Source organism: Cannabis sativa, chromosome 3, assembly GCF_029168945.1.
Source record: "Cannabis sativa cultivar Pink pepper isolate KNU-18-1 chromosome 3, ASM2916894v1, whole genome shotgun sequence".
NCBI classification, from domain to species: Eukaryota; Viridiplantae; Streptophyta; class Magnoliopsida; order Rosales; family Cannabaceae; genus Cannabis; species Cannabis sativa.
In genome coordinates this window covers 42790771-42814680 of record NC_083603.1, presented here as the reverse complement: position 1 = coordinate 42814680, position 23910 = coordinate 42790771, and the positions used below count along the sequence as shown (strand labels likewise).

Genomic DNA, 23910 nt, shown 5'->3' with positions numbered 1-23910 from the left:
CTATATGTCGATGACATATTGCTTGCTACTAATGATATAGGCTTATTGCACGAAACCAAGAGATTTTTATCTAAGCAATTTGAGATGAAAGATCTTGGTGACGCCTCTTTTGTATTAGGATTCAAATACGTCGAGATCGTTCTCGGGGTATTCTTGGATTATCACAAAAGTGCTATATCGATAAAGTACTCAAAAGGTTTGGCATGCAAGATTGTAGACTGTGTGATACCCCGTTGCTTAAAGGAGACAAATTCGTCTTAGACAATGCCCTAAAAGCACTTGAAATTCAGGGGAAATGAAAAAAGATTCCACTATGCATCGGTTGTAGGGAGTCTAATGTATCTTCAGTATGTACGCGTCCACATATTGCGTACATTGTTGGGATGTTAGGCGGTCATATTTAAGCAACCCCGGTATGGACCATTGGATAGCCTAAGAGGGTTATGAGGTATCTTCGAAGAACAAAAGAGTACATGCTCACAGACAGGAAATCAGATCATTTGGAGGTCGTAGGGTATTCGATTCTCGATTTCGCCATTTTGGATGCCAAGATAGCAGAAGGTCTACATCAGGCTACATTTTCTTGTTAGCTGGAGGAGCTATATCCTGGAAAAGTGTCAAACGGACACTTGTAGCTTCTTCCACTATGGCGGCTGAATTTGTAGCGTAATATGAGGCATCAAATCAGGGAATATGGCTGAGAAACTTTGTCACTAGGCTGCGTATTTTGGAGAATATTGAAAGACCACTTAAGATATTTTGTGACAATAAATCGCGATCCGTATTCCAATAACAATAGGAGCTCATCCAAGTCAAAGCATATTGACATAAAGTTCCTAGTTGTGAAAGAAAAAGTGCAGAGTGGACAGATATCCATAGAGCACATTGGGACAAACTCCATGATAGCGGATCCGCTCACAAAAGGATTACCACCCAAGGTCTTTCATGAGCACACTGCTCACATGGGTGTAGTATTACTTGAGGATATCATGATTTAGTGGGAGTTTGTATTCTCTTTGCTTTATGTTTGTTTAAGACATTTATGTATTTGGTTATTTTCTGATCAGAAATAAAGTTTTCAGTTTATTCACTCTGTTTTGTTATGTTTAAGTTTGACCTCACTTTGGTTTAAGGAGGACCAGTTGGAAATAGGCATGTTCGGTTCACATTGCATGTAATTTTCATGCTACACATCCATGATTGATCTATGTCATTTGGCTATATTTGTATATGTGACCATTGATGGGTTTAGTCATGATTGATATGACGAAAATCGCTTTGATCCTATATGGGTATAGTTGATGGACGAGATTGTTATGAATACCTTTACATAATAGCAAATTTTGAGCTCATAAGGTTATACATTTATCAGGTAACATATGTTGCCCAAGTGGGAGATTGTTGGATTAAAAATCCTATGTGGGCACATATGTATAATGTATATGCTGTTATAAAGTGTAATACAAAATTAAGTGACCAATTATGTTATGGGTATCAAAAGGGTATTAAAGTGTCATGGAATTAATGTGTAGATACCATAAGTTAATTTATAATTTGTTGAGGGGCCAAATTATAAATACCAAAAACTCATTCTAAGATGAGTCTATAAATAGGTAGTGGTCCCCAAGAAACACTAGGGTTTCTGTATTCTCTCCTTCCCCATCAGAGAAAATACTCTAGAAAATAGTGTATTCTTGGAAGATCAAAACCTTCTCTGCAATCTCTAACAATGGCTTCAGGTTAGTGCTTCCGCTCATATTTTATCATTTTCTTCTTATTTAATTTAGCAAAGGCTTTATAGATTTATGATTTAGGGTTTTCTATATTAAAGCACTTTTAGGAATATGTTCGGATCTGTGATTTATATATTTCTTAAGTGTTTTATAAATCCTAACAAATATTATATAAAAATTTACAATAGATATAATTCTAAATTTTGTATGTGTATGCTTCAAATCATATTATTTGCTTTAATCCATAACATAGATAATATTGAAAAATCTTTAAAGTAAAAAGTTTCAACTCCAAATTCTCACAATCACATGTATTGAAATATTTGAAAAGAGGAAGGGTTGTCACTCTTGGAATTCGAAAGATATATTAATTGACGCTCGAATAGATAAAAAATTTTAAGACGACAATGCAAACAATTATTGACCCATAGATAAGCTAAAACATCTATTTTAAAAAGATGTACTATAGAGTTACCTATGATTTGATACTACATGAAAGGATAATAATATTACAATTTTAAACAAAAAAAAATGAAAATTGTAATGTTTCATAGGTTTCAAAATCAAATTTTATCGTGCCTCAACATCTGATATGTTTGTATCGAAAGTGTAAGATGGTAGAAGTTTAGTGGTGGAGGAATGATGATCTTCCCACAAATCTTTGTGTGTGAAATAGCCTGGTGGTTTTGGCTGAGGCAAAACACTCTCACTACTCAACATCATAATAATAGATGGCACATTAGGCCTATCAATAGGGCTTTGTTGCACACATAATAGGCCAATGTGTATGCAACGGATTATCTCTTCCATGTTATAATATGAATCCCTTAAGCCCTTCTCAATTAGTTCAAATATGTTGCCTTCCTTCATCAAAGTAAATGCCTAACAAATATAACATTGAAAAACAAAAGATGCAAGTGTTATTCTACTTAGACATATTTAAGATTACTTTTAGGGTAAATACTATTTTGGATTCTGTATTTTGTAAAAGTTATCAATTTGACTATCTGTTTTGTCATATAATAAACTTGACCCTGTATTTTTCAAAATTGTACAAATAGGACCCTGAGCTGAATTTTCAACAATTTTATTTTTTAATATAACCAACTTTAAGACAATTTTTAACACGAACAGATTCAGAAAATATAACAATTTTTGTGATAACATATTTAGATTGGATTATTATTAAATTTTATTTTGACAAAAAATCAGTTCAAGGCCCTATTTGTACAATTTTAAAAAATACATAGTCTATTTTGTCATTTAACAAAATAGAGAGTCTAATTGGTAATTTTTACAAAATACAGGGTCTAAAATGATATTTACCCTTATTTTTATTATTATATATTGAATGTGTACACTTACATATCCGATGAGGGTGATGCCGCTCTTTTCGTAATAAAAGCCTCTGCTTTTCTTTCCACTAATAATCTCCAATATCAATGTGCCGAAGCTAAATACGTCAGATTTGATTGAAAATAATCCACCAAAAGCGTATTCAGGGGCCATATAACCGCTACATTTGTAGAATATTTTATTTACACAAGAAACTATATTGAAATAATTGATATACATATGGTTTTAAAGTAAAGACTTACTAAGTTCCTACTACTTTGTTTGTATTTCCTTCTATTTGGTCTCCTCCAAAACTCTTGGCCAGGCCAAAATCTGAAATTTTTGGATTCATCTCTTCATCAAGTAATACATTACTAGCTTTGAGATCTCGATGTATAATTCTCAATCTAGAATCATGATGGAGATACGAAAGTCCCTTAGCAATTCCACATATAATTTGAAAGCGCTTAGGCCATTCTAACAGTTTGCCTCGACTTTCATCTGAAAATTTTGATTTTGTAATTAGGAAATAAAATAATATGTTGGTGAAGATATACTACATAGAAACAAAGTAAAAAAAAAAGTAAACTCTAACCAAATATGAAATAGTCAAGGCTTTTGTTGCTCATATACTCATAAATTAACATTTTCTCTTCTTCATGAACACAACAACCAAAAATTTTGACTAGATTTCGATGTTGAAGCTTGGCAATTAGTTTAACTTCATTTCTGAACTCGTCTACTCCTTGTCCAGACCACATTGCTAATCTCTTCACTGCAATTTCTTGACCTTCCTCCAACGTACCCTAAAATTATATGACATTTAATAATATTGTTTTGTTATTTTAAATTTGTCTCTCAACACCAAAATTAAAAGTGTTTTTGCAAGTTGGGTTCATGGAAGGCTTACTTTGTATACAGGTCCAAAACCACCTTCTCCAAGCTTATTGTTCTCTGAAAAATTATTAGTGGCCATACTAATTTCATGTAGGTCAAACAATGGGAGCTCCAACTCTTCTTCCTTCCCTTTATTTCCATTATTAATAACGTTTCTATCTGTTTTTGTTTTCCAATATATGAAAACAATGACATTTTAGTGACAATCACAATACTTAGAATAAAACTTAAATGTTAGCCAAGCTAAAAATATCATAGTAACATAGATGAAAAATGAAGAGTAGAGAATATTACCATAAAATTTTCTCCACTTGCAAATGTAAAACCCAATTAAAATCATCCCACAAGCTAATCCAATTACAATAGCTGTAATTATCACTGCTCTCTCCACAATCTTAGGATCATCAACTCTTGCTTTCTCACCAAAGAAAACCAAATATTAATGAATGGTAATAAAAGACAAACCATTTGAACTAAAAATTTTCAAAAACAAGTAATTTGTACCTATTTCTGAAGCCGAAATTCGAACAAACAAATCTTGCCCACCTGAAGGAAATTGTCTAATATCATAAAGGTTTCCAAACCAGATGACACAACCACTACCTTCTCCTCTAATATCTGAGTTTGTATAAGCCATACAAGAACAATTTCTAAGGCATTTATCCTTACACTCCCTTAGATTCATACCCTTATTCACCCATGTATATTGAGTATCAGGCAATTTCAAACCAGAAAATTTCAAAAATCCATCTTTCCCTTTACCATGGCAACTCAATGGTTTACTTCTTACACACCCTTTAGACCAATCCATTGAATTCCAATCCTGTAGAGACTTGGGCTTAAAACCTTTTAAGCATTGACATATTGGATTCTCTGTTATTATACACTCTGCATTTGCCCCACATTGTCCATACTTGTCACACTGGTCTCTAGGCCCTGAATAGTAAGGCTTCCAAATTTTCTCTGTTTCAATCCATATCAAACGTTGACGAGAATTTGTTGTTTGGTTTATGACAACTTTGGTGATCACAGACTTATTTTTAAGGCTATAAGTGTAGTAAATTTCATCATCAGTGTAAACAAACTGGTAATCGTAAAGAGTGTTTGGTCTCAGCTCAGGACACCCACTGTAACGTAGGCCATTCCATGGACCAGTTCGATAAAATTTTGCTGACCCTTTTCGAAGAATTGGTTCAGGGTATGTATGGTGTTGTTCATTGTACTCAATCCCATAACTGAAATCTCCATTACAAGGATCATTTAAACTCTTCCATGATGACAACTCCCAAGTGATTCCTCTCTTCAAATCCAGTCCCATTTTCATTCCAGACAAAAAAGTATCACCAGGGTAGTCAAAGCTTTGCCACAAATAGTTGTCTTTGTTCTCATCTTTCTCATCTCTTACAACCAAGTTACCATTTTCCAAGAGCTGAAGCAATGGTTCTTGGGCTTGTTTTGACAAGTTTGTAGACCAAATAACACTCTTGTTATTGTGTACCAAAAGCTCAAGATTTCCTGTGTTGTTTAGTGTAAACAATCCAGAGGAATCGTTGATCGGTTTACACCGGTTTGCGACCCAAACTACTGTGGAATCTGGTATGTTTCGATACCAGATTCCCAGATAACGATTGTTTGAATTGCCTGGGGTGAAGAAACCAAGTTCAAAGGTTCCTTCACTTGAAATCAAAGTTGTGCCATCTCTCATAAATTGAAAAGGTTTAAGGGTATCAACTACTTCACCTAAGGTTGGTCTAAAAACAAGAAAGATAAATAGAAAAGAAATGAAGCCCATGATTATATCTAGAATCTATAGTTCATGTCATGAGAGAGACACAGTTAAACTCTCAAGTCTCTCTTTGCTCCTCTCTTTCTATTCTTCACTTAGTTTTTAGTAAAGAGGTTTTGTTTTTCATTGAGTGGTTTGTGTGCTATAACTTTGGAGAGAAAATTGAGTTGTTTTGACTTGTGTGTAGCGTAAGTATTTGGGAGTTGAGTTGAGTTCTCACTTTGTGGATGAGTAATAAAAAGTAGTAGACTTTGGGGGAGTTTGAAAAATTTTCATAGATGAAAATGATGTTTGTTTCTTCAAGAAAAGTCTTTTCTTCACAATTTTGTTGACTTAAAAAATGAATAAAAAAATTATAAAGGTTATAGAATTTTACTAGTTAAAAATTCCCAATATCTATTCACATTGTTGAAATATAGAGATTTTGCTAAGTTTTATTGTCCCATGTGTGTGTTTTGGCTTGTGTGTGTCATTATCACGTATGTGTCAAATATATAGTTTAAATAAAAATTAATTTAAAATTTAACAAATCTATTTTCTTATCAATTATTGTTATATATAAAAAAAATTTAAAATTGCAACATGTGGTAGTGTTATGACAATAACACATATTGTGTTAGGTACATAGTATAAAATGTAGAAAAGTCAGCATTGTAAATAGTTCAGATAGAATTTTTTATAAAAAAAATACCTCTCTCTTCCATCTCAAAACACCCTATTCAATCTAACTCACATCTCTCTCTTTCTCTCTCATTGTAAAAGGGACCCAGCTAGACCTCTAGAAGAAAACTATTTTTTATTAAGGATAAATTTCATCAGTAACACTAATAATTATTAATGGATCGCTTGTAATATCCAAATTAATCTTTTCTCTTGTTTAAATTTCAGTAAGACTTTCGAAAACATATTAGCTTGTGAAACTGTAAAATCCTAACATTCCCACTTCATAGATTGCAACATTCAACACTTGGTAGCGTTTGATTAGAGATAATAAAATAGAATATAATGGAAATAAAATAATCTTCATTACATTTCTTTGTTTGTTCGAAGTATTAGAATTTAATTTGCAAAATGTATCATACTATTACTTTTTCAAAGAAAGCCTCCACATTTGTCATCAAACATCAAATGAGAGAAAACAATAGAGTTTGCAAAATACCCATTGCATGGTGATGGCATGGCCTTCAGTTCAGCCTCTCACATTATATCACCACTAAAATAAAATAAAATTACACCACAACAAGACACATCCAAACAGTTTCTTACCTACTCTACCCTAAATCTTTATCAAGTTAAAGATCCTCTTCAATATACAACTACCTACCTTTCAGAGGCCATCTCATCTCAGCACTCTAAAACTCTAATAATTAGAAAAGCATCAGTTCTTGCATGACACCTAACTCTCAAGTAAAAATTAGAGAAATCAGTTTTTCTGTTGAGCCGTTTCATTCTCCTCCTGCTTATTGTTAACAGTAATTTTGGGCTTCAAATATGCCAAAACTACATAATTAAAGAGACCGCCCAAAAACTAGTCCCTTGATCATCCCGCAACGACAGCATCAGCCCTCGGATTTGCATCCAGGAGTTGATGTAGCTTGGTACCTGGGTTTGAGTTTTTCTCATACGTGCCGTTGTCTTCCTCTGCAGTTCTATCAATGGAACCAGAGTTATTAACTCTGGACAGGAAATTTTCTGTACTTATAGGTTGAGTCCTCTTGTCGACCTTGTTCATTACAATCTCTTCGGTACGCCCAAGTTTTGCTTCTTCCAGCTTACCCTGTTTATCAAAATGAGACTCGAGTAATAAGCATTGATATAGTTGGGAAAATTTATCAGTTCTTTGAAGGAGTAATTCAAGAAAAGTACTAGAACGTACCACTAGTTTAGTGTTCTCAAGCCTCAGCTTCTCCGAGTTTTCTGTTACTCGATTTAATTCTACTTTAAGTGCTAAGTTCTCAGAAGTCAACGATTCAACTTGGCGTGCAAGATCTTCAGCCTCAGCCTGAGCATGAAATAAAAAAATTAAGCCCCGTAAACAAGAAAAAAATAATAGTCATAGAAGACTAGAATATATAATCTAAGAAGCCAATTCCACGTTTATCTCATACCTGCTTCCTCAACCTTGACCTCCTAGCAGATTCTCGGTTAGACTGTTTCCTTCTTTCACGCTTCAGTTCCCGATCATTCTGAAAACATTTTCCCATAACTACACAATTAGGATTTTACTGGAAATGGTGATAGAACAATATATATATATTGACAACAGAAAAGCATATCCAGGCAATACCGGCACCCAGGAGTCCGAAGGCAAGACCGTACAAGTTTGGTTGGGGCTCAAGTTACTAGGGTTTCTGAGATCAAATGCCGTGGTCATACCAGGGGAAACTATAGGTCCGACTAACTTTGCTGATACGCCAGCAGCAGAGAAAGATGCACCCATTGTCTTATCAGAAACTGAGTTGATCTGCTTCTCAGTTTTCTCATCTCCTATTGTTGTATATTACCAGATACATAAATCAGAGCATTCCAACACAACAAAATTCCAATTCCAACAAGGTTCAAGTACTAGTATTAAAAATCCATCCTTGTGGACTTGTGTATAACCAACTAATCCCCCATTATAATGCCGGGGGTTCAGAAAGACCAAAATTTGATAAAAACTACCACTCAAATGCAAGGTGTGATGATCATATTTGCCATTGCACCAAGTGGTAATTTGTGTAACTGGATAAAAGGTAATGATAAAATACCCTTCATGTTATTATTAATAAAGATATAACTGTAAAGGGGGAAAAAATACCTGTAGTTGGTGTCTCCTCACGATTTCTTTTTCTACTGATTTGATTTGCCTGAACACAACACAAATTAAAATTATTGTCAAAAAATTCAATCCATCACCAAATTATATATGTTCTACAATAATTGATAGAGTCAAACAGAGATGTTAATAAAAAGGGAAATCCCTCACCCCAGAAGTATTCCCATCACTGCCATCACTTGAACCTTCTGTCTCCGTGCTGTAAATTATTCATATAAAATCAAATTAGCAGACGAAGAAAGAAGAAAAACATCCTACAAAGTGCCATTTAAAAAAGAAAGAACTCCTGGACACATGAAGTCTTCCAGTTTATTGAACACCACCAGACTAGCCGACAACAAATCATTTATGATATCAAAATTGGGAAGAGATACTTTTTGAACAAACCTTTGTGACAGCATCTGTTCAGCCCTACTCTCGACATTACCATTGCCTATTGACATGGAAAGTGAATCAAAACCTTTCATCTTTTTCTCCAACTCTTTCTCTGAATTTCCAGATGATTTTGTAGGCATTTCCACACTTATAGGAGTAACAGCCTGCTGCATTGTATAACAAGTAATTCCACATTTACTAAGAATGCATTCAATGTACAAACATGAAGTAACTAAAAGATGAGGATATACTTACAGCAGGCAATGATGGAACCCCTTGACCATGTGCTCCCTAAATGGAAAGGAAAATTGCTAAGTAAGAGGAACTTGAGGATACAAATGCTTGAAGTTTATTAGGCAGAAAAGAAACCAAAGGAACAAGAAAATTGGGGTAAATCAACAATGAGGGAACAAAGCATATATCTATTTAAAGACTTCTGGTAGATATGCTAGTTTTTAGAGAAGGGGAAAGTTACAGACTTTTACACTCAAACTAAGAACACCTAGGGGATAGTGTCTCACCCTTAACAAAAGAAAGAAAACAGAAGTACCCATATCCTTTTTTTTCTTCTTTATGGAAAACTCTGTTTTTACTCTGATAGACTCTTCAAAAACTATTTGTTTATCTCTAGTCCATTTTCATTTACTTATCTCTCATTTATTTTTTTATTTTATTTATTTCATTGTTTAGTTCTTAGGTTTAATCAACTTTTTATCATTTGTTTTGTTCCAAATTGTTTAGTATTGGTTTTTGCATAATTATTTGCTAATCAATCCCTGTGAAGTGTGAAGACGATACTCATCACTTTATTACTTGTTCGCCTATTGTGTAAACTTGCACATTTAGGGCTCGTTTGGAACGTCGTATTAGGTCGTATTGTATTGTATTATATTGAATTAGATTATATATCATATTTTTATATAATACTATGCTAAACTTTAATTTATACTATAATATTAAATATTTAGGTGTTCATAAAAGTTAATACCACATATAGTAAAATATTACATAAAATACAATTCAATATAATACAATACGACCTAATACGGTCTTCCAAACGAACCCTTATATTGCTATCTTATACGCAAACTTCTAATAAAGAGTATTACATAGAAGTGATACAAATATCGGGAGTCAATGCCAAACTCCAATAGAATAACTCTTAATTCTCATTCATTTCATTGATAATCCATTTGAGAAATAGCATTACATATTTATACTAGCTAGGCAATACTAACAATTTACTAATTTATATCACTTCCATGTAACAATTATTAGACAACAAACACTTACAAGAGGGACTCCAGGATGTGGATAGACATTGCCATGTGGGTAGAGTGCCGCATAAGGTGTCCCAAAAGGGGGCATTATAGGCTGGGAAAATTAATTGAAGAAGTCGGATTATTAATCACAACACGAAGAAAAAATGATAAAACAAAACATTCAAGGAGAGAACTTCAAGAAGTCAGATGATAATCACAACACCAAGAAAAACTGATAAAATGCTTTGAAAAATACCTGTGGTGGACCCCATAGATAGGGATGAGGAGCATGGCCAGAAGCTACAGCTGCGTTGTAGTATTGGGGGAGAGCAACTCTTGGACCATAATATGCCTGAAAATGCAATAAATATTACTGAAATGATTACTAGGACCAATGCACATAAAATCTACTAATAATTAAGCGATACATGAAAGGCAGATAGATAGATAACCTGCATAGCAGTCCAATCAGGGTATACGTGAATATTGGCCTGATTAGTAGGAGTAGTCTGATCCTGGAGATACAAAAAGATATACCAATAGTAAGAAAAAGTCTCAATTAATCATGCACCCAGAATAAAAGAAACCTAGATAATAATTAAGCAAACCACCAGCCTACAGCTCTTTAATGTTTCAGATATGTTGAGACAATTAAACTCATAACAAACAAGACTGATGCTTTTTGTATATCGGAAGGGAAAATTTCTGGCCTCAACTTACCGGGGTTGCAGGCGGAGAAGTTTTCTCAAATTTAGCAGACTTTCCCTCTACTTCATTTCCCATAGTCCAGTACCGACCTGGATTGTTTCAAATACAATTCAAGGGTATGTCGGAGATTTCTTGATAGATGAATCACACTATTATACTGATATTTTGAAGGCCAGCCTAGCTTCCTGCATCAAATGGTACACATGCCGACTTGTAAGAAAGAACAAAACCAAAAAAACAAATGATATTAGAGTTACATTTTTTAAAACAGATTTATTGATCAATATTAATTCATATGCTAAATCACTGTTAATTTTTGTTTCAAAACCAAATGACCAACATAAGAATAAGCTCAATAATACCGTGACAATTGACAAGCAAAGTAATGTTTGTGAGAAAATATAATTACACCAAAGAAACATGAACCGATCGGGTGTTTCTGCTGTAAACACAAGTTCACAGCAGAAACAGCTGATCCTAATGTTTCCACAACTTCTCAATTGGTGTCTCAACACTAAAGGCGAAGCTTATATCAGTGTAATATGAATTGATAGACATGCCCAACTGATTCGAAATCACAAATACTATGACACGGATTATTATAAATATATACATATACTAATTAAAAAATTGCAAAAGCAGTTGGTATTAGCAGTATCTGGATATGCGGAAAGTTACTAGTAAACATCTAAAATAATGAGTAAGATATAGGCATTTATCAGTGAAACTTCCATCAATCAATATTGGGCTCCCATGAATCAGATAAGCACATATTTTCAGATCAACTAATTAAATTGAATACTAAGAAGAACGACATTAACTGAACCAGTGGCGAGAACTGACTCTCTATGCTCTGATTTGACAGCTGAATTTGTAGTTATCGGATATGTGGTGTTAGAGACTGACTATGAGGTAGGTGGCTAACGCAACAGGGGTACACAAAAGAGTGAGAATTTCACTACAACATGTAAAGAAAAATAACCAGATACATAATAACCATCTAAACAATCAAATATATCTTTCTTAAAGAAAACGGATATAAGAACAAACAACAAACATTGTGTCGAAATCTCAAATAATAAGCAAATTATTTAATTTTCCATGGTGGTTTTATGCTTTTTATACTTGGATAGTCCTTTCCAGTATACTTTACCATTGTGTCGAAGAAAAGGTTTCTTGTTGAAAGGGAAGGCTGGAGAATTGTGGATGTCAAGTGCTGTGTTCTACAGAATGTGTCAGATTTCATATGGCTGAGAACAAATTGAGAGTTAAACGAGAATTGGGCACAGCTTATCACCTGTGGAGATTCCATAACATGGCAGAGGAACTAATTGTGTTTTGTACAGAGGCTGAAGAGAAGAAGTTTAAGAAAATAGTGAGCTCAAATCCTCCCTCTCTTCAGTAAGTGTTTCTGGATTGAAATTTGTAAGACCTTTCCAAGTAGGAGAAAGGCAGATTTAGTGAGCTACTACTACAATGTTTATCTTTTGCGTCTTAGAGCACTTCAGAACAGGTTTACCCCGAGTAACATTGACAGTGGTGATGAAGAATCAGAACCTGCTTTAAAGACCAAAGGTTTTGGGCAGGAAACACCCCTAATCAAACACCATAAAAAGTAACAAATAGCTTCTAGCCAATACAACCAACCATTCACACCCTTTTGAGACCTGTAAAGCCTCTGTTTTTTTCTTTCTTTTGTGCTTTTCAATGTCAATTTTGGATATCAACACATCATTTTTCCCCTTGCACAAGAAAAAAGTAGTCATCACTCTTCACTCACTCACTCACTCCTGCTTTCAAAGAGGAAACCAACACATACAATTGTGAAGATTTTAAGCTGAAAGCCTATTTGCATTCTGCTTTCAAATTTTGAGATCCATTCTCATTCTTGATCAGTAATTCAAGTAGTGGCACTTTTCAATTTGCTCCCTTTTTGATTTTTGAGAGTAGAGAGCCACACATACAATTGTGAAGATTTTAAGCTGAAAGCCTATTTGCATTCTGCTTTCAAATTTTGAGATCCATTCTCATTCTTGATCAGTAATTCAAGTAGAGGCACTTTTCAATTTGCTCCCTTTTTGATTTTTGAGAGTAGAGAGCCAAAAAGACTGAAAGGAAAGAAAAGCTTAGGAATGCCTGGGGAAGCAGTTGGAGGTGGATGAGTCAGAATACATTAACCTATTCTGAATTGCATATAGAAGATTTGTGGCAAGGGAATTAGAATTGATTTTTGAATATGGTATAGAATTGTTTTTGCATACAAAAATAAAAAATAAAAAATAAAAGCCCCAATTTACTTGGGTTCATCTAAATCTCAAACATTGTAAATCGGGAGATAAAGAAATTGATAGAACAAAAATCATAGAAAAATAAAAGAAAATTACAAAGATGGAGAGAGAGAATTCATAACGTTATAGAGATGGAGCGCGTGAAATATGAGCAAAAGCCCTAGAGAGAGAGGTTTAGCTAAAGCAAAGTGTTTATGTAAAAGAAATTAGAGCTGACCAGCATATATAGAACTTCTCAAATGAACCATGGACAACAATTTTGCTCTGCTTTTTTTTCATAATTTTTGTTTTTCTTAACTCTGTTTTTCAAAAACAAAGCCAAACATGTACAAAATTTCTTGCTCCCTGCATTTTTGTCTTTGAAAATAACCAAAAATCTGTAATTTAAACTCTTCCAAACATACTTCTCACTTCACTTTCATCAAATTAAAAAAAAAAAAAAAACTCCCAAAAAGGAAATAAAGTAACAGAAAATCGCGGCAAAAGATTATACACTAAATCTACAAGAAAGAACTTCATACCTCTGACTCTAAATTCCAAAGATCTCCGTCTCCGAATCAAATTTCCTGAAAAATATTATTCCTTAGAGCTTCAACTATCCGTGAATGGCGAAATCACTGTTCACCGAGCTTCATAGCCTCAAGCATTTCTCAGTTTCTCTCTGTACAAAATGGAATGAAGTGAAGAAGAAGAAGAAGAGCGCCACGCCAACTTCCACGTGATCGTACACGTGTCAACTGTAAGCGGTTTTACCGTATATACGAGGGGCATGGGGGTTGTTGAGGTGGCCCATCGATATTCGCGCCTCTTTAAAATTGCTTATTTTGAACCGTACACGTGTTCGTCGATTAGTCGATCTACGCGTCCATGGGTCCAACAGATTCCCACCCGTCATGTGGCTGACGTGGTCCTTGTCATTAAATTAATCCTAGTCTATTAAATACTATTTATTGCTTTTTTATTTTTGATAAAACAAAAATATTTTATTAACTGGAATTAGTTTGGCCTTTGGAATCCATGTCAGGCCACCCACCATCCAGGGATTGTTTCGATATTTTTATTATTTATTTAATTATTTATAAACTTCTTTAGCAGCGAAGAATAGTGATTTGGCGGATTTCTTTTTCATTTTTTTTGGTAGTATGATTTGGCGGATAGAATTTTAACACAGTGAATATATATTCTCTGTCTTTGTTTGTATGGTTTTCACACGTGTTACATGTACCATCAGATTCAATATTTATTATTGTAAAAATAAGTGAGGTGTTCATCAAAGAGTCTTAAATTGTACAAATTATTTAGGAAAATTTGAAATTCTATACTTACATATATCTAATATTTTTTTCCTAAACTAATACTTTTCTACATTGAAAATATATAACCACTTTTCCAAAAGCCCAAAAATACCCCTCTCAAAAACTCTTTTTGTTTTCAATTTTTCTAGGCTTTTAAGGGGTCGGGTCCGATGGGCCCGATGCCCGTCCGATGGGTCCCCGATTCCCCGTCCGATGGGTCCCCGATGCATGGGTCCGATGGGCATTTTTGAGAGTTTTTGAAGTCGGGTCTGATGGGCGCGATGCCGTCCGATGGGTCCCGATGCATGGGTCCGATGGTTCCGATGCATGGGTCCGATGGGCATTTTTTTGGGGGGTTTTGAAGTCGGGTCCGATGCCCATCGGACCCGACCATAAAAACCCAAAAAAAAAATTTCTTTGTGCGCGCCATCGGACCTTCTTCTTCTCCGGTGGTCTTTGTGTGTCGGTGCGTGTTTACGGTGTTGTGGACAGTGGTGAGGGGCTAGCGTTTTGGGCGGTGGTGAGGGGTCGGCGCTTTGGGCGGTGGTGTGGGGGATTGGAGGTTGTGGTTCGGTTTGTTGAGAGAGAGAGAGAGAGAGAGAGAGAGAGAGAGAGACGAAGAGAAAGATGGTGAGGGGCCGGCGCTTTGGGCGGCGGTGAGGGGATTGGGGGTTGTGGTTTTGGGCGGCAGTGAGATGTGGTTCGGTTGGTTGAGAGAGAAAGAGATAGACGAAGAGAGAGATGGGGAAGAGAGAGAGATGGGGTTGAGTTATGAGAGGGGTAGTATCGGGTTTTAAATAAAATTGTCACATATTTTCAATTTTCATATGTATCAATTAGGGAAAAAAATTATCCCTCAATTAATGCATAGATATTCAAATTTCCCATATAAAAAAAAAAGGAATATTGACCGTTAAAAGGTTCCGTTTCTTCTATATACCTCCATCTAAAAATCACAGTTAAGTGTCACGTGGACTGTCCACGTGTACGAGTGATAAATTTTTAGTGATCCAAGTAATATTAATTTTAAAAATTAATTATAAATATTTAAAAAAATTAAAAAATTAAAAAAAAAAATTGTTTTAATAATTTCAGTTTGCGTATAAAAAAAATTCAAACTAATTCGAACTAAATCATTTGAGATCAGATTAAATAAATTCGTTGTGAATGATTTGATCAATTCGGACCGTATTAAATTCTCTGTTTGGTCACGCTTTTAGAAATCTCGGTAGCGATTCAAACTAAACTAATCCGTATAATTATTGTATATAGTTGATATATTTTTTTTTTGGACAAAATATTAATATTTGAGAACAACTTTATGTTAAATATTGATATTGAATTTATATTGTTACGATAATAATTTTTTATTCTTATTTATGTATTATAAACTTATTAAAAGTAAAAACAAATAAAAAAAATAATAAACAATTATTAAAAGAAAAATAAAACGAAGAAATACAAATTATGGTTCGAACCAAATTATAATTTGTTTTTGAGTGGTTTGGTTTGATTATTTTATTAGTTTGGTTTGGTTTTGAATTTTTTAAAAATTATAGTAATGGTTATTAGTTTGAAAAAATTAAAAATTTGGACTAAATCAATCAGTAAACACCCATTTGATTATTAAGTTAATATACTTATTGTTATCTGTTTATAAGTAGAGTCTATAACTTATTTTCTAACCCAAACTCTCTCTTTTTTCTTTACTTGAATATCAATTTGTTGCTTTTAAGTGCTTAATAGTTTACCTCAATGATGAAAAAGATAATAGAAGCAGGGTATGATGATTGGAACTTGATTATATAAAACATTTAAAAACTATTCATATTCAACACTAATGATCAAATAAGTATATAAAACTACTAATTAAACACCATATATTATTCAAAAACTAAAAACTTACATATCAATAAAAACCTAAATATAAACTAACAAACTAAATCTTACCTTACTTTTAACTTAAAAAGATACTCTCGCGATAATTAGAAACATAAGAAAACCCTATTTGTAGTTCTATATTTTGGAGAGTCTTACTCTTTAGATCATAAAAGTAAAGAGTATTCTTTTTATGCATGTATGGTTGAAATAAGAGGTTACCATTATGTGTTACATGACCAAATTCCCATATAATAATATCTGATGCACATTGTAGCATAGGTTGGGTACCCAAGTCAAGAGAGTAATATTTAGTCCAAGAATCCCAAACTCCATATTCCTTCATAACCCATATTTCAATAGATGAAGTTGATGATGATTTAGTGAGTAGAGATAGATACCCAAACAAGTTACAAATACTTTTAATAGAAAACCCTTTAGTTTCTAAAGAGGAAGGAAATTCAATGAGCTTGAATTCCTCACTACTTAAATCAAAAGCAACAACCTTAGTAGTTAAATCACACATAATTTCTCTAAGGCTATAATAGATTGCCCAATGAATAGAGCCATTAACAACAGTTGAATTTTCCCTATTAGGGATTTCCAAAGTAATTTGCATCTCATCATGATCTTCATTAGAGAATATGTCAGGCATGTCTATAGTTTTCCATGAATTTGTTTTCAAACTATACACACAAATTTTTTCACCTTTTCGAAAAAATCCACCATTGAGCCATTTTGGAAACTGTTGACCACCACATGCAACAACCACTTTGAAATCATTATTCAATGGTTCGTACCCAATTCCATACAATTTTGTATATGGACACGAAACATAAACAGGAGATGTAGGAAGTTTCTTACACTTGTCAATAGCTGGGTTCCAAAGATTAATAGAATAATAAGGATATTGTTGTAGCCAACAAATCACCCCATTATCACTACCCACAAATTTAATTTGCCTCTTGTTGTTATAATTGTTCTTGTAAATAGGGAATCGTTTGTATGAAATTTCACTGAAATTCTCAGAATTACGAACTGAGCACAACATTCCATCATTAAGTTGAAAGCATAAGAGTGTACGAGGTAGTTGTTGTTTGTGGTGAAGAATCATGAATTTTGGGTTGTTTATTTTGGAAAACCAATGTTTGTTCACCCATTGAAATTTTACCAAAGATTTTGGGTCCAACCTTAACACTATTTCTTCAATTATGTCCATTGGTAAATCTCCAAAATTCGATTCCAAAGTAGTGTCTGCCATACCAACCATCTAACAAAAACTCTTTCTAATGAGTAATGATAATGGAAAGAAAAAAAAAATCTAAATTTGATGAACCTTAACCTAATTTGATCAACTAAATCTATTTTATATGTTGCTATTTTTTTTTTTTTAATATTTTCGTATTTTTTTAATTTAAATCTGAATTCAATGATAATTAGTATAATTAGTTAGTCGTATAAAAAGGGTAATAAAAAAGATATTTTCGTTTTAATTACCGTATTAATTGATATTTTGTTGGTATGTTTTTTAATAAAACGAAATCATCATATACTAAATTTAATAAAAATAGGCCAGGTGAAAATAAAAATACTAAATATGATTATATAATAAAAATTGTTGTTTTTTTTAAACATTACAATACATATCTCTTTATTTTTATTATAGGTTTGCTTAAATTGTTCTTGAGTGTCTTTTTGAGATGTTCTCAAGTTGTTTTTGTTTAAATTTATGGGATAACTTGGTTATTTTATTTTGTAGCGATTCATATTTTAATTGCTAGATAATTAGCCAGCTTGTTATCTCATGACATCAATAATTGTCATTTTGTGATTGAGAGCACTCTATCAAAATATATATATATAGTAGGTGATTGTTACGTGTCAAGCCACATAGTGTTAGTTTTATTTAAGTATAATTATTGAAACGATTTGTTTTATAAAAATAAAATATGTGTCAGTATATTATCTTTTCTAAACATTTTATCTATATTTTTCTTTTTTAAAAAATAAATAAAAAAAATTATTAATATTCTCCCAAAATAGGTTTGTTAGAGAGAGATGTGGGTAAGATAATTTTTTTAATTTAAAAAGAGATTATTAATATTTAAAAGATTGTTTAATTTTTTTGTTTAATTATTGGGTTTATTTGTTAACGGGAGATAAAACGTAATCGTTAAAAATATTAAAAATTGATAATAGGTATTTTCTACTTTATTTAAAAGTGATATTAAAAATTAAAGAAAAAATATTATTAGTTATTAGGTGAGATTATTATTAAAAATATAATAATTTAAATATAATAGATGAATGTTACGTGTCAAAAGCCATGTATGATTAGTAATATTTAAGTTTTTTTTGAAAAGAAAATGTTAAATGTAATTTTAAAATAAATAATTTATGAATGATAATTGTAAAAAAAACATAATAGTAATTTGATAAAAAAAAAATAATATATTGTGCAAAATTTTAATAAATAATAATTAAACTGAAAATGTTAGTAAAATATAACAAATAGCAATAATATTAAATCTATGAAATTAAAAGCTAAATAATATGTAAATTGTTGATATTTTTGTGAAAGAAACAAATCTATATCATATTGTTAAAGACAATAAATTATGGAGATTTTCAAAATTAAAAAGAGACATATACAATTGAAAACACTATTGAAAAAGCCCCTCTAAAAACTTCCTCTCGATATAGTCCTTTGACTGAGCTTGTTAAAGAATGAATACTTTAGCAATATTTTTGCAGAAGGGAGCCTTAAATAGTCTTTTATCAAGCAAGAAGCAACCATTTGCCTAAAGCTCTAAAGAAAGACACCAAAGAGAAAGAAGCTCATTCACATGTATAATCATAATGAATGAAAAGTATAAATAAGATATTAAGAGGTAAAGATCATACATTAGAAAACATATCATCCGAAGGATTAGTAACGCAAGGAGGTCCACTTTGCAGTGTCATTAGTAGTATCTGTTAAATAAATTAACAATTAACCCAAGATCTATTTGTATATAACATAGAACACAATAGTAGTATATGATAATTGAGTATGTGTACCTGATTGATCCATAGCAATTATCTCTGATTGATCCACAGCAGTTACTCCAATTTGATAGTGCAATACTATCAACTAAGTCTTCCTCCCTAGATCTCTAAATCAGAAGCAATTTATTTTCTCTGATTATCAAAAGGTATACAATTGTGATGAGACAATATGTATTTATAGAGTTAGGGAGGGGACTTAGCTACAAAACCCTAGTTGGGCTGGGCCTGCTCATCAAAGGCTTCAGTCAACTAGAAAAGCCCACACTTCTGCTTCACCTAGACTTTACTCACAGATGCTAAGCCCATTAACAATTGATCACCAACAACATGGGCTAACACAGCAAAGAACTATCCAATCAACCCAAGTTTTAATAAAACCAATAAAATATAATGTAAGCCCAAATAAAAGTCTAACATTCTCCCACTTGGGCTACATTGATTTTAATACATATATATTATATATCAAAATAATTTTGTTTGAAAACGACTCATGGGTTGAACAACAAGAAAACATTTGTGGCCACTTTAAAAAAACTGATAGTTCTCTGATAGCATCTCAACATACCGGTCCAATTTAACCTTTGATAATGAACTATGACAGTCATATTGTTTTTAGCTCAACAAAAGACATTCATAATCACAAATACCAAAGTATTAAATCGACATGGTCAATAAGTCTAGTAGTGTGGTAAGGAATTATGTTCAACATGTGATCAATATAAAATAACATAATATCCTTATCAGTCCTCAATTTCACTGATACCGTGATGCTTAATAAATAAGCCAGTGAAATTAAACATACACCACTTAAAATAAGTAAGTGTCACTAAACTTGCTTAAAGAATTAAGCCAACAACATATCATTGTCAATAAGCAAATAAATTTAAAAGACAATGATCACAACAATATGAACCACATGCTTTCAATTCAATCATTCTCGAGAATATAACAAAACATAATTGAAAACATATCCATTCAATAATAAAAAATATTGAAACATAAAATGTAGTTCATAACTTTATTCAGAAAATTATAAATAATAATTTCTAAAAACAAACAGAAAACAAAACTCCCACTAACCCAAAAGATCAAAAGATTCTAAAATGCCCATATTAACAACATGTTTATTAAACAGCACGGCACTTAACCCTTTGGTTAGAGGATCAGCTAACATCGACTCGGTCTTGCAATTTTCAATAACAATGTCTCCTTTCTTGACCAAGTCTCTGACAGTGAGATACTTTATTTCCATATGTTTAGAAGCACTACTAATCTTGTTATTCTTTGAAAAGAAAACAAATAAAGATTATTATCACAATAGATTAGCATAGGTGTGGAAATAGAATCAACCACTCGTATCTCCGAAATAAAATTCTTCAGCCACAAAGCTTGCAAAGATGCCCCATAACATGCAACAAACTCAGCATACATAGTAGATGACGTGATCAAAGTCTGTTTGACACTCTTCCAAGAAATAGCAGCACCTGCCAAGGTGAAAATATAGCCAGAAGTTGACTTTAAATCATCTACACAACCACCAAAATCCGAATCTGAATAACCAACAACTCGAAGATTGTCAACATGCTTATACACAAGCATAAAACTCTTCGTTCTTTGTAAATATCTCAAAACTTTCTTGGCTGCAACCCAATGATCAAGGCCGGGATCGGATAAATATCTCCCAAGAACATTGACTACGAAAGCTATGTCAGGTCGAGTGCAAACCTGAGCATACATCAAACTCCCTACTACACTTGCATAAGGGATGTTCTTCATTGCTCCTCTTTCCAAGTCGTTCTTAGGACATTGTTGCTTAGTGAACTTGTCCCCTTTCAGAATAGGAACAGAACCAGCTTTACACAAATCCATGTTGAACCTTTTGAGCACACGATTAATGTAAGCTTCTTGAGATAAGCCAAGAACTTTTCGATTCCTGTCACGATGGATCTCAATCCCCAAAACATAGGATGCCTCTCCAAGATCTTTCATATCAAAATTGGAAGACAGAAAATTTTTGGTCTCATTTAGTAGTGACAAATCACTGCTGGCAAGTAAAATGTCATCTACATAAAGAACAAGAAAAATATAACGACTCCCACTGATCTTCATATAAATACACTGATCAAACTTGTTCTCTACGAAACCAAACGATGTCACAACCTTGTCAAACTTCAAGTACCACTGGCGAGATGCCTGTTTGAGACCATAAATGGATCGTTTCTACTTGCAAACCAAGTGTTCTTTTCCATTCTCCTTGTAGCCTTCAGGTTGAGACATATAGACTTCCTCATTCAATTCTCCATTCAGAAAAGCAGTTTTAACATCCATTTGATGCAACTCTAAATCAAAATGCGCAACTAAGGCCATAATAATTCTGAATGAATCTTTAGTGGAAACAGGTGAGAAAGTTTCAGTGTAATCAATACCTTCTCTTTGAGTAAAGCCTTTAGCCACTAAACGCGCTTTAAACCTTTCAATCTGTCCCTTTTTATCCCTTTTAGCCTTTAAAATCCACTTACAACCTATTGGTTTAAAACCATCAGGTAATAACACTAGCTCCCATACACCATTTTTCTTCATGGAGTCGATCTCATCATCCGTAGCTGCTAACCATTTTGAAGATTGTGGACTATTAAGTGCTTCACTAAAAGTGACAGGATCCACAAAATGATCAATATCATATTCTCCTTCTCCAAGATAAACAAAATTATCATGACACTTTGTTGACTTCTTTTGTCTCTGAGATCTTCTTAGAGGAGGTACTTCTGGAATAACTTCTCTTTGTTGATCATTGTTTTGAATAACATCTTCCACAACTGGAATTTCTTCAATAACTGAATTCTCATTAACAATAGGAGCTTCATCATTAATAGGCCCTTCATCAATAATAGGACCTTCATCATCTTCGATATCGGGAGCAATATATTCATCAACAATGGGAGCATTACCAACTGGAGTAGGATGGAGACTACTATAATCATCTCTTGAAAATGACATAGGAATACAAATTCCTTTAGATGACTCCCCCATTTCAAGAGATGTTGAAGGAATTTTGTCAGCAACATCAAATTCCAGAAATTTAGCAGTCTGAGATTCAACAATTCGCGTACCACGAGTGGGACAGTAAAAGCGATAGCCTTTTGAGCGCATTGGATAACCAATGAAATAACAAAGATTTGTTCTCGGATCTAACTTTTTCAAATTAGGATCATAAATCTTTACTTCAGCTGGACAACCCCATACTCGAAGATGATTAAGACTAGGCTTCCGCCCAGTCCACAACTCAAAAGGGGTCTTGGGAACAGATTTGCGGGAACACGATTTAAAATATAAGTTGCAGTCATAAGTGCTTCACCCCATAAAAACTCTGGAAGATTTGTTCTACTCATCATACTTCTAACCATATCCATGAGAGTGCGATTTCTCCTTTCAGCAACGCCATTTTGCTCAGGTGAACCAGGCATAGTGTATTGAGCAACTATACCATTTTCTTGTAAGTACTCTGCAAAAAGCCCCATGTGTTGTCCCGATTCTGTATAACGACCATAATATTCTCCTCCACGATCAGAATGAACAACTTTGATGACTCTTCCTAATTGTTTCTCAACCTCATTTCGAAAAATTTTGAGTTTATCAAGGGCGTCAGATTTTTCTTTAATTAAATAGGTGAATCCATAACGAGAAAAATCATCGATAAAAGTGATAAAATACTTATTTCTGCACAACGTGGTGGAATAAGGACCACTGATGTCCGTGTGGATAATTTCCAATAAAGATTGACTGCGGTTTGCAGTCTTCTTTCTTGTTTTAGTCAGTTTTCCACGAGTACAATCAACACAAGTATCCCAATCAGAAGCATCAAGAGGAGGAAGTATTTCAGATTTAATTAAACGATCAACCCTTTCTCTGGAAATATGACCCAATCTTTTGTGCCATAACAATAAGGATGTTTCCTTAATATGAGGTCTTTTACCCACAGAATTCACAACATTAAAAGAGGAATTTAAAGGAGCCAATGACAACTTGTAAAGACCATCAGAATAAAAGCAATTTCCAATAATTCGAGATTCAAGCATAATGTCAACATTATCATTTGCAAAATGAAAAGAATATCCTTGTTTAACCAAAAGCGGAAGCGAAACTAAATTCCTTTTAAAAGTAGGAACATAAAAAGTATTGTTCAGAATAATCTTATCACGAGACTGTAATTCAAGAATAAATGTTCCAACATAGATAACGTCAACTCCAACATCATTGCCAACTTTAAGCTTGGACTCCCTCTCACTTGGCTTCACCGAGATCCCTTAGCCCCCGTAAGGAAGCGAAACATGAACGTAGCACCACCGTCTAACCACCAAGAATCAATAGGAACATCAACTAGATTAGATTCAAAACAAACACATGCCAATGGATTACCTGATTGTGCTTGCTTCTTTTCTAACCAAGTCTTAAATTTGTGACAGTCCGTTCTCCGATGCCCCAATTTT

At 33.3% G+C, this 23910-nt stretch overlaps 3 protein-coding genes, 1 long non-coding RNA gene and 1 other non-coding gene across 7 annotated transcripts; 1 reads left to right on the top strand and 4 right to left on the bottom strand.

The window, feature by feature from the left end:
- Positions 1-2072: 2072 nt before the first annotated feature.
- Positions 2073-6097, bottom strand: LOC115709048 (G-type lectin S-receptor-like serine/threonine-protein kinase At4g27290). Its single transcript, XM_030637077.2, has 7 exons — positions 4470-6097; positions 4260-4379; positions 3979-4124; positions 3664-3874; positions 3332-3569; positions 3099-3249; positions 2073-2615 (listed from the first exon to the last, which is right to left on the bottom strand). Exons 1-7 carry the CDS (start codon positions 5755-5757, stop codon positions 2304-2306), a joined length of 2466 nt encoding a protein of 821 aa, XP_030492937.2. The 5' UTR covers positions 5758-6097; the 3' UTR covers positions 2073-2303.
- Positions 6098-6754: 657 nt separating this feature from the next.
- Positions 6755-13929, bottom strand: LOC115709795 (common plant regulatory factor 1). Of its 3 annotated transcripts, XM_061111180.1 has the most exons (14): positions 13724-13923; positions 12212-12471; positions 10927-11099; positions 10659-10721; positions 10463-10558; positions 10238-10318; positions 9200-9235; positions 8957-9111; positions 8720-8768; positions 8552-8600; positions 8039-8238; positions 7860-7937; positions 7628-7753; positions 6755-7528 (listed from the first exon to the last, which is right to left on the bottom strand). In XM_061111180.1, the coding sequence occupies exons 3-14, from the start codon at positions 10987-10989 to the stop codon at positions 7292-7294; spliced, it is 1233 nt and encodes a 410-aa protein (XP_060967163.1). In that variant the 5' UTR covers positions 10990-11099; positions 12212-12471; positions 13724-13923; the 3' UTR covers positions 6755-7291. The 3 variants fall into 3 exon arrangements, with proteins under 3 accessions (XP_060967163.1, XP_030493871.2, XP_030493872.2); XM_030638011.2 differs by lacking the exon at positions 12212-12471 and having other exon boundaries at positions 13724-13929; XM_030638012.2 differs by lacking the exon at positions 12212-12471 and having other exon boundaries at positions 8957-9108; positions 13724-13927.
- On the bottom strand, positions 11575-11714 carry LOC115711830 (small nucleolar RNA snoR83). The gene has a single exon (XR_004010700.2). It is a non-coding gene; the product is annotated as a small nucleolar RNA snoR83 (small nucleolar RNA).
- Positions 12587-13869, top strand: LOC133035366 (uncharacterized). The gene is made up of 2 exons (XR_009686611.1): positions 12587-12809; positions 12956-13869. It is a non-coding gene; the product is annotated as an uncharacterized LOC133035366 (long non-coding RNA).
- Positions 13930-16272: 2343 nt separating the features above from the next.
- On the bottom strand, positions 16273-17761 carry LOC115710339 (F-box protein At4g22390-like). Its single transcript, XM_030638710.2, has one exon. The coding sequence runs from the start codon at positions 17643-17645 to the stop codon at positions 16455-16457; it is 1191 nt and encodes a 396-aa protein (XP_030494570.2). The 5' UTR covers positions 17646-17761; the 3' UTR covers positions 16273-16454.
- Between the last annotated feature and the right edge of the window lie 6149 nt (positions 17762-23910).

Bases quoted from the DNA above. Each gene is read 5' to 3' on its own strand.
- LOC115709048 (XM_030637077.2), bottom strand. From the start codon at position 5,757: ATGGGCTTCATTTCTTTTCTATTTATCTTTCTTGTTTTTAGACCAACC. The intron at 3,570-3,663 runs GTTAGAGTTTAC...CAAAATTTTCAG, and splicing joins CCTTGACTATTTCATATTTG to ATGAAAGTCGAGGCAAACTG. The intron at 3,250-3,331 runs GTAAGTCTTTAC...CTACAAATGTAG, and splicing joins AACAAAGTAGTAGGAACTTA to CGGTTATATGGCCCCTGAAT.
- LOC115709795 (XM_030638011.2), bottom strand. From the start codon at position 10,989: ATGGGAAATGAAGTAGAGGGAAAGTCTGCTAAATTTGAGAAAACTTCT. The intron at 10,722-10,926 runs GTAAGTTGAGGC...TTGTATCTCCAG, and splicing joins CTTCTCCGCCTGCAACCCCG to GATCAGACTACTCCTACTAA. The intron at 7,938-8,038 runs GTATTGCCTGGA...AAATGTTTTCAG, and splicing joins CTTCGGACTCCTGGGTGCCG to AATGATCGGGAACTGAAGCG.
- LOC115710339 (XM_030638710.2), bottom strand. From the start codon at position 17,645: ATGGTTGGTATGGCAGACACTACTTTGGAATCGAATTTTGGAGATTTA.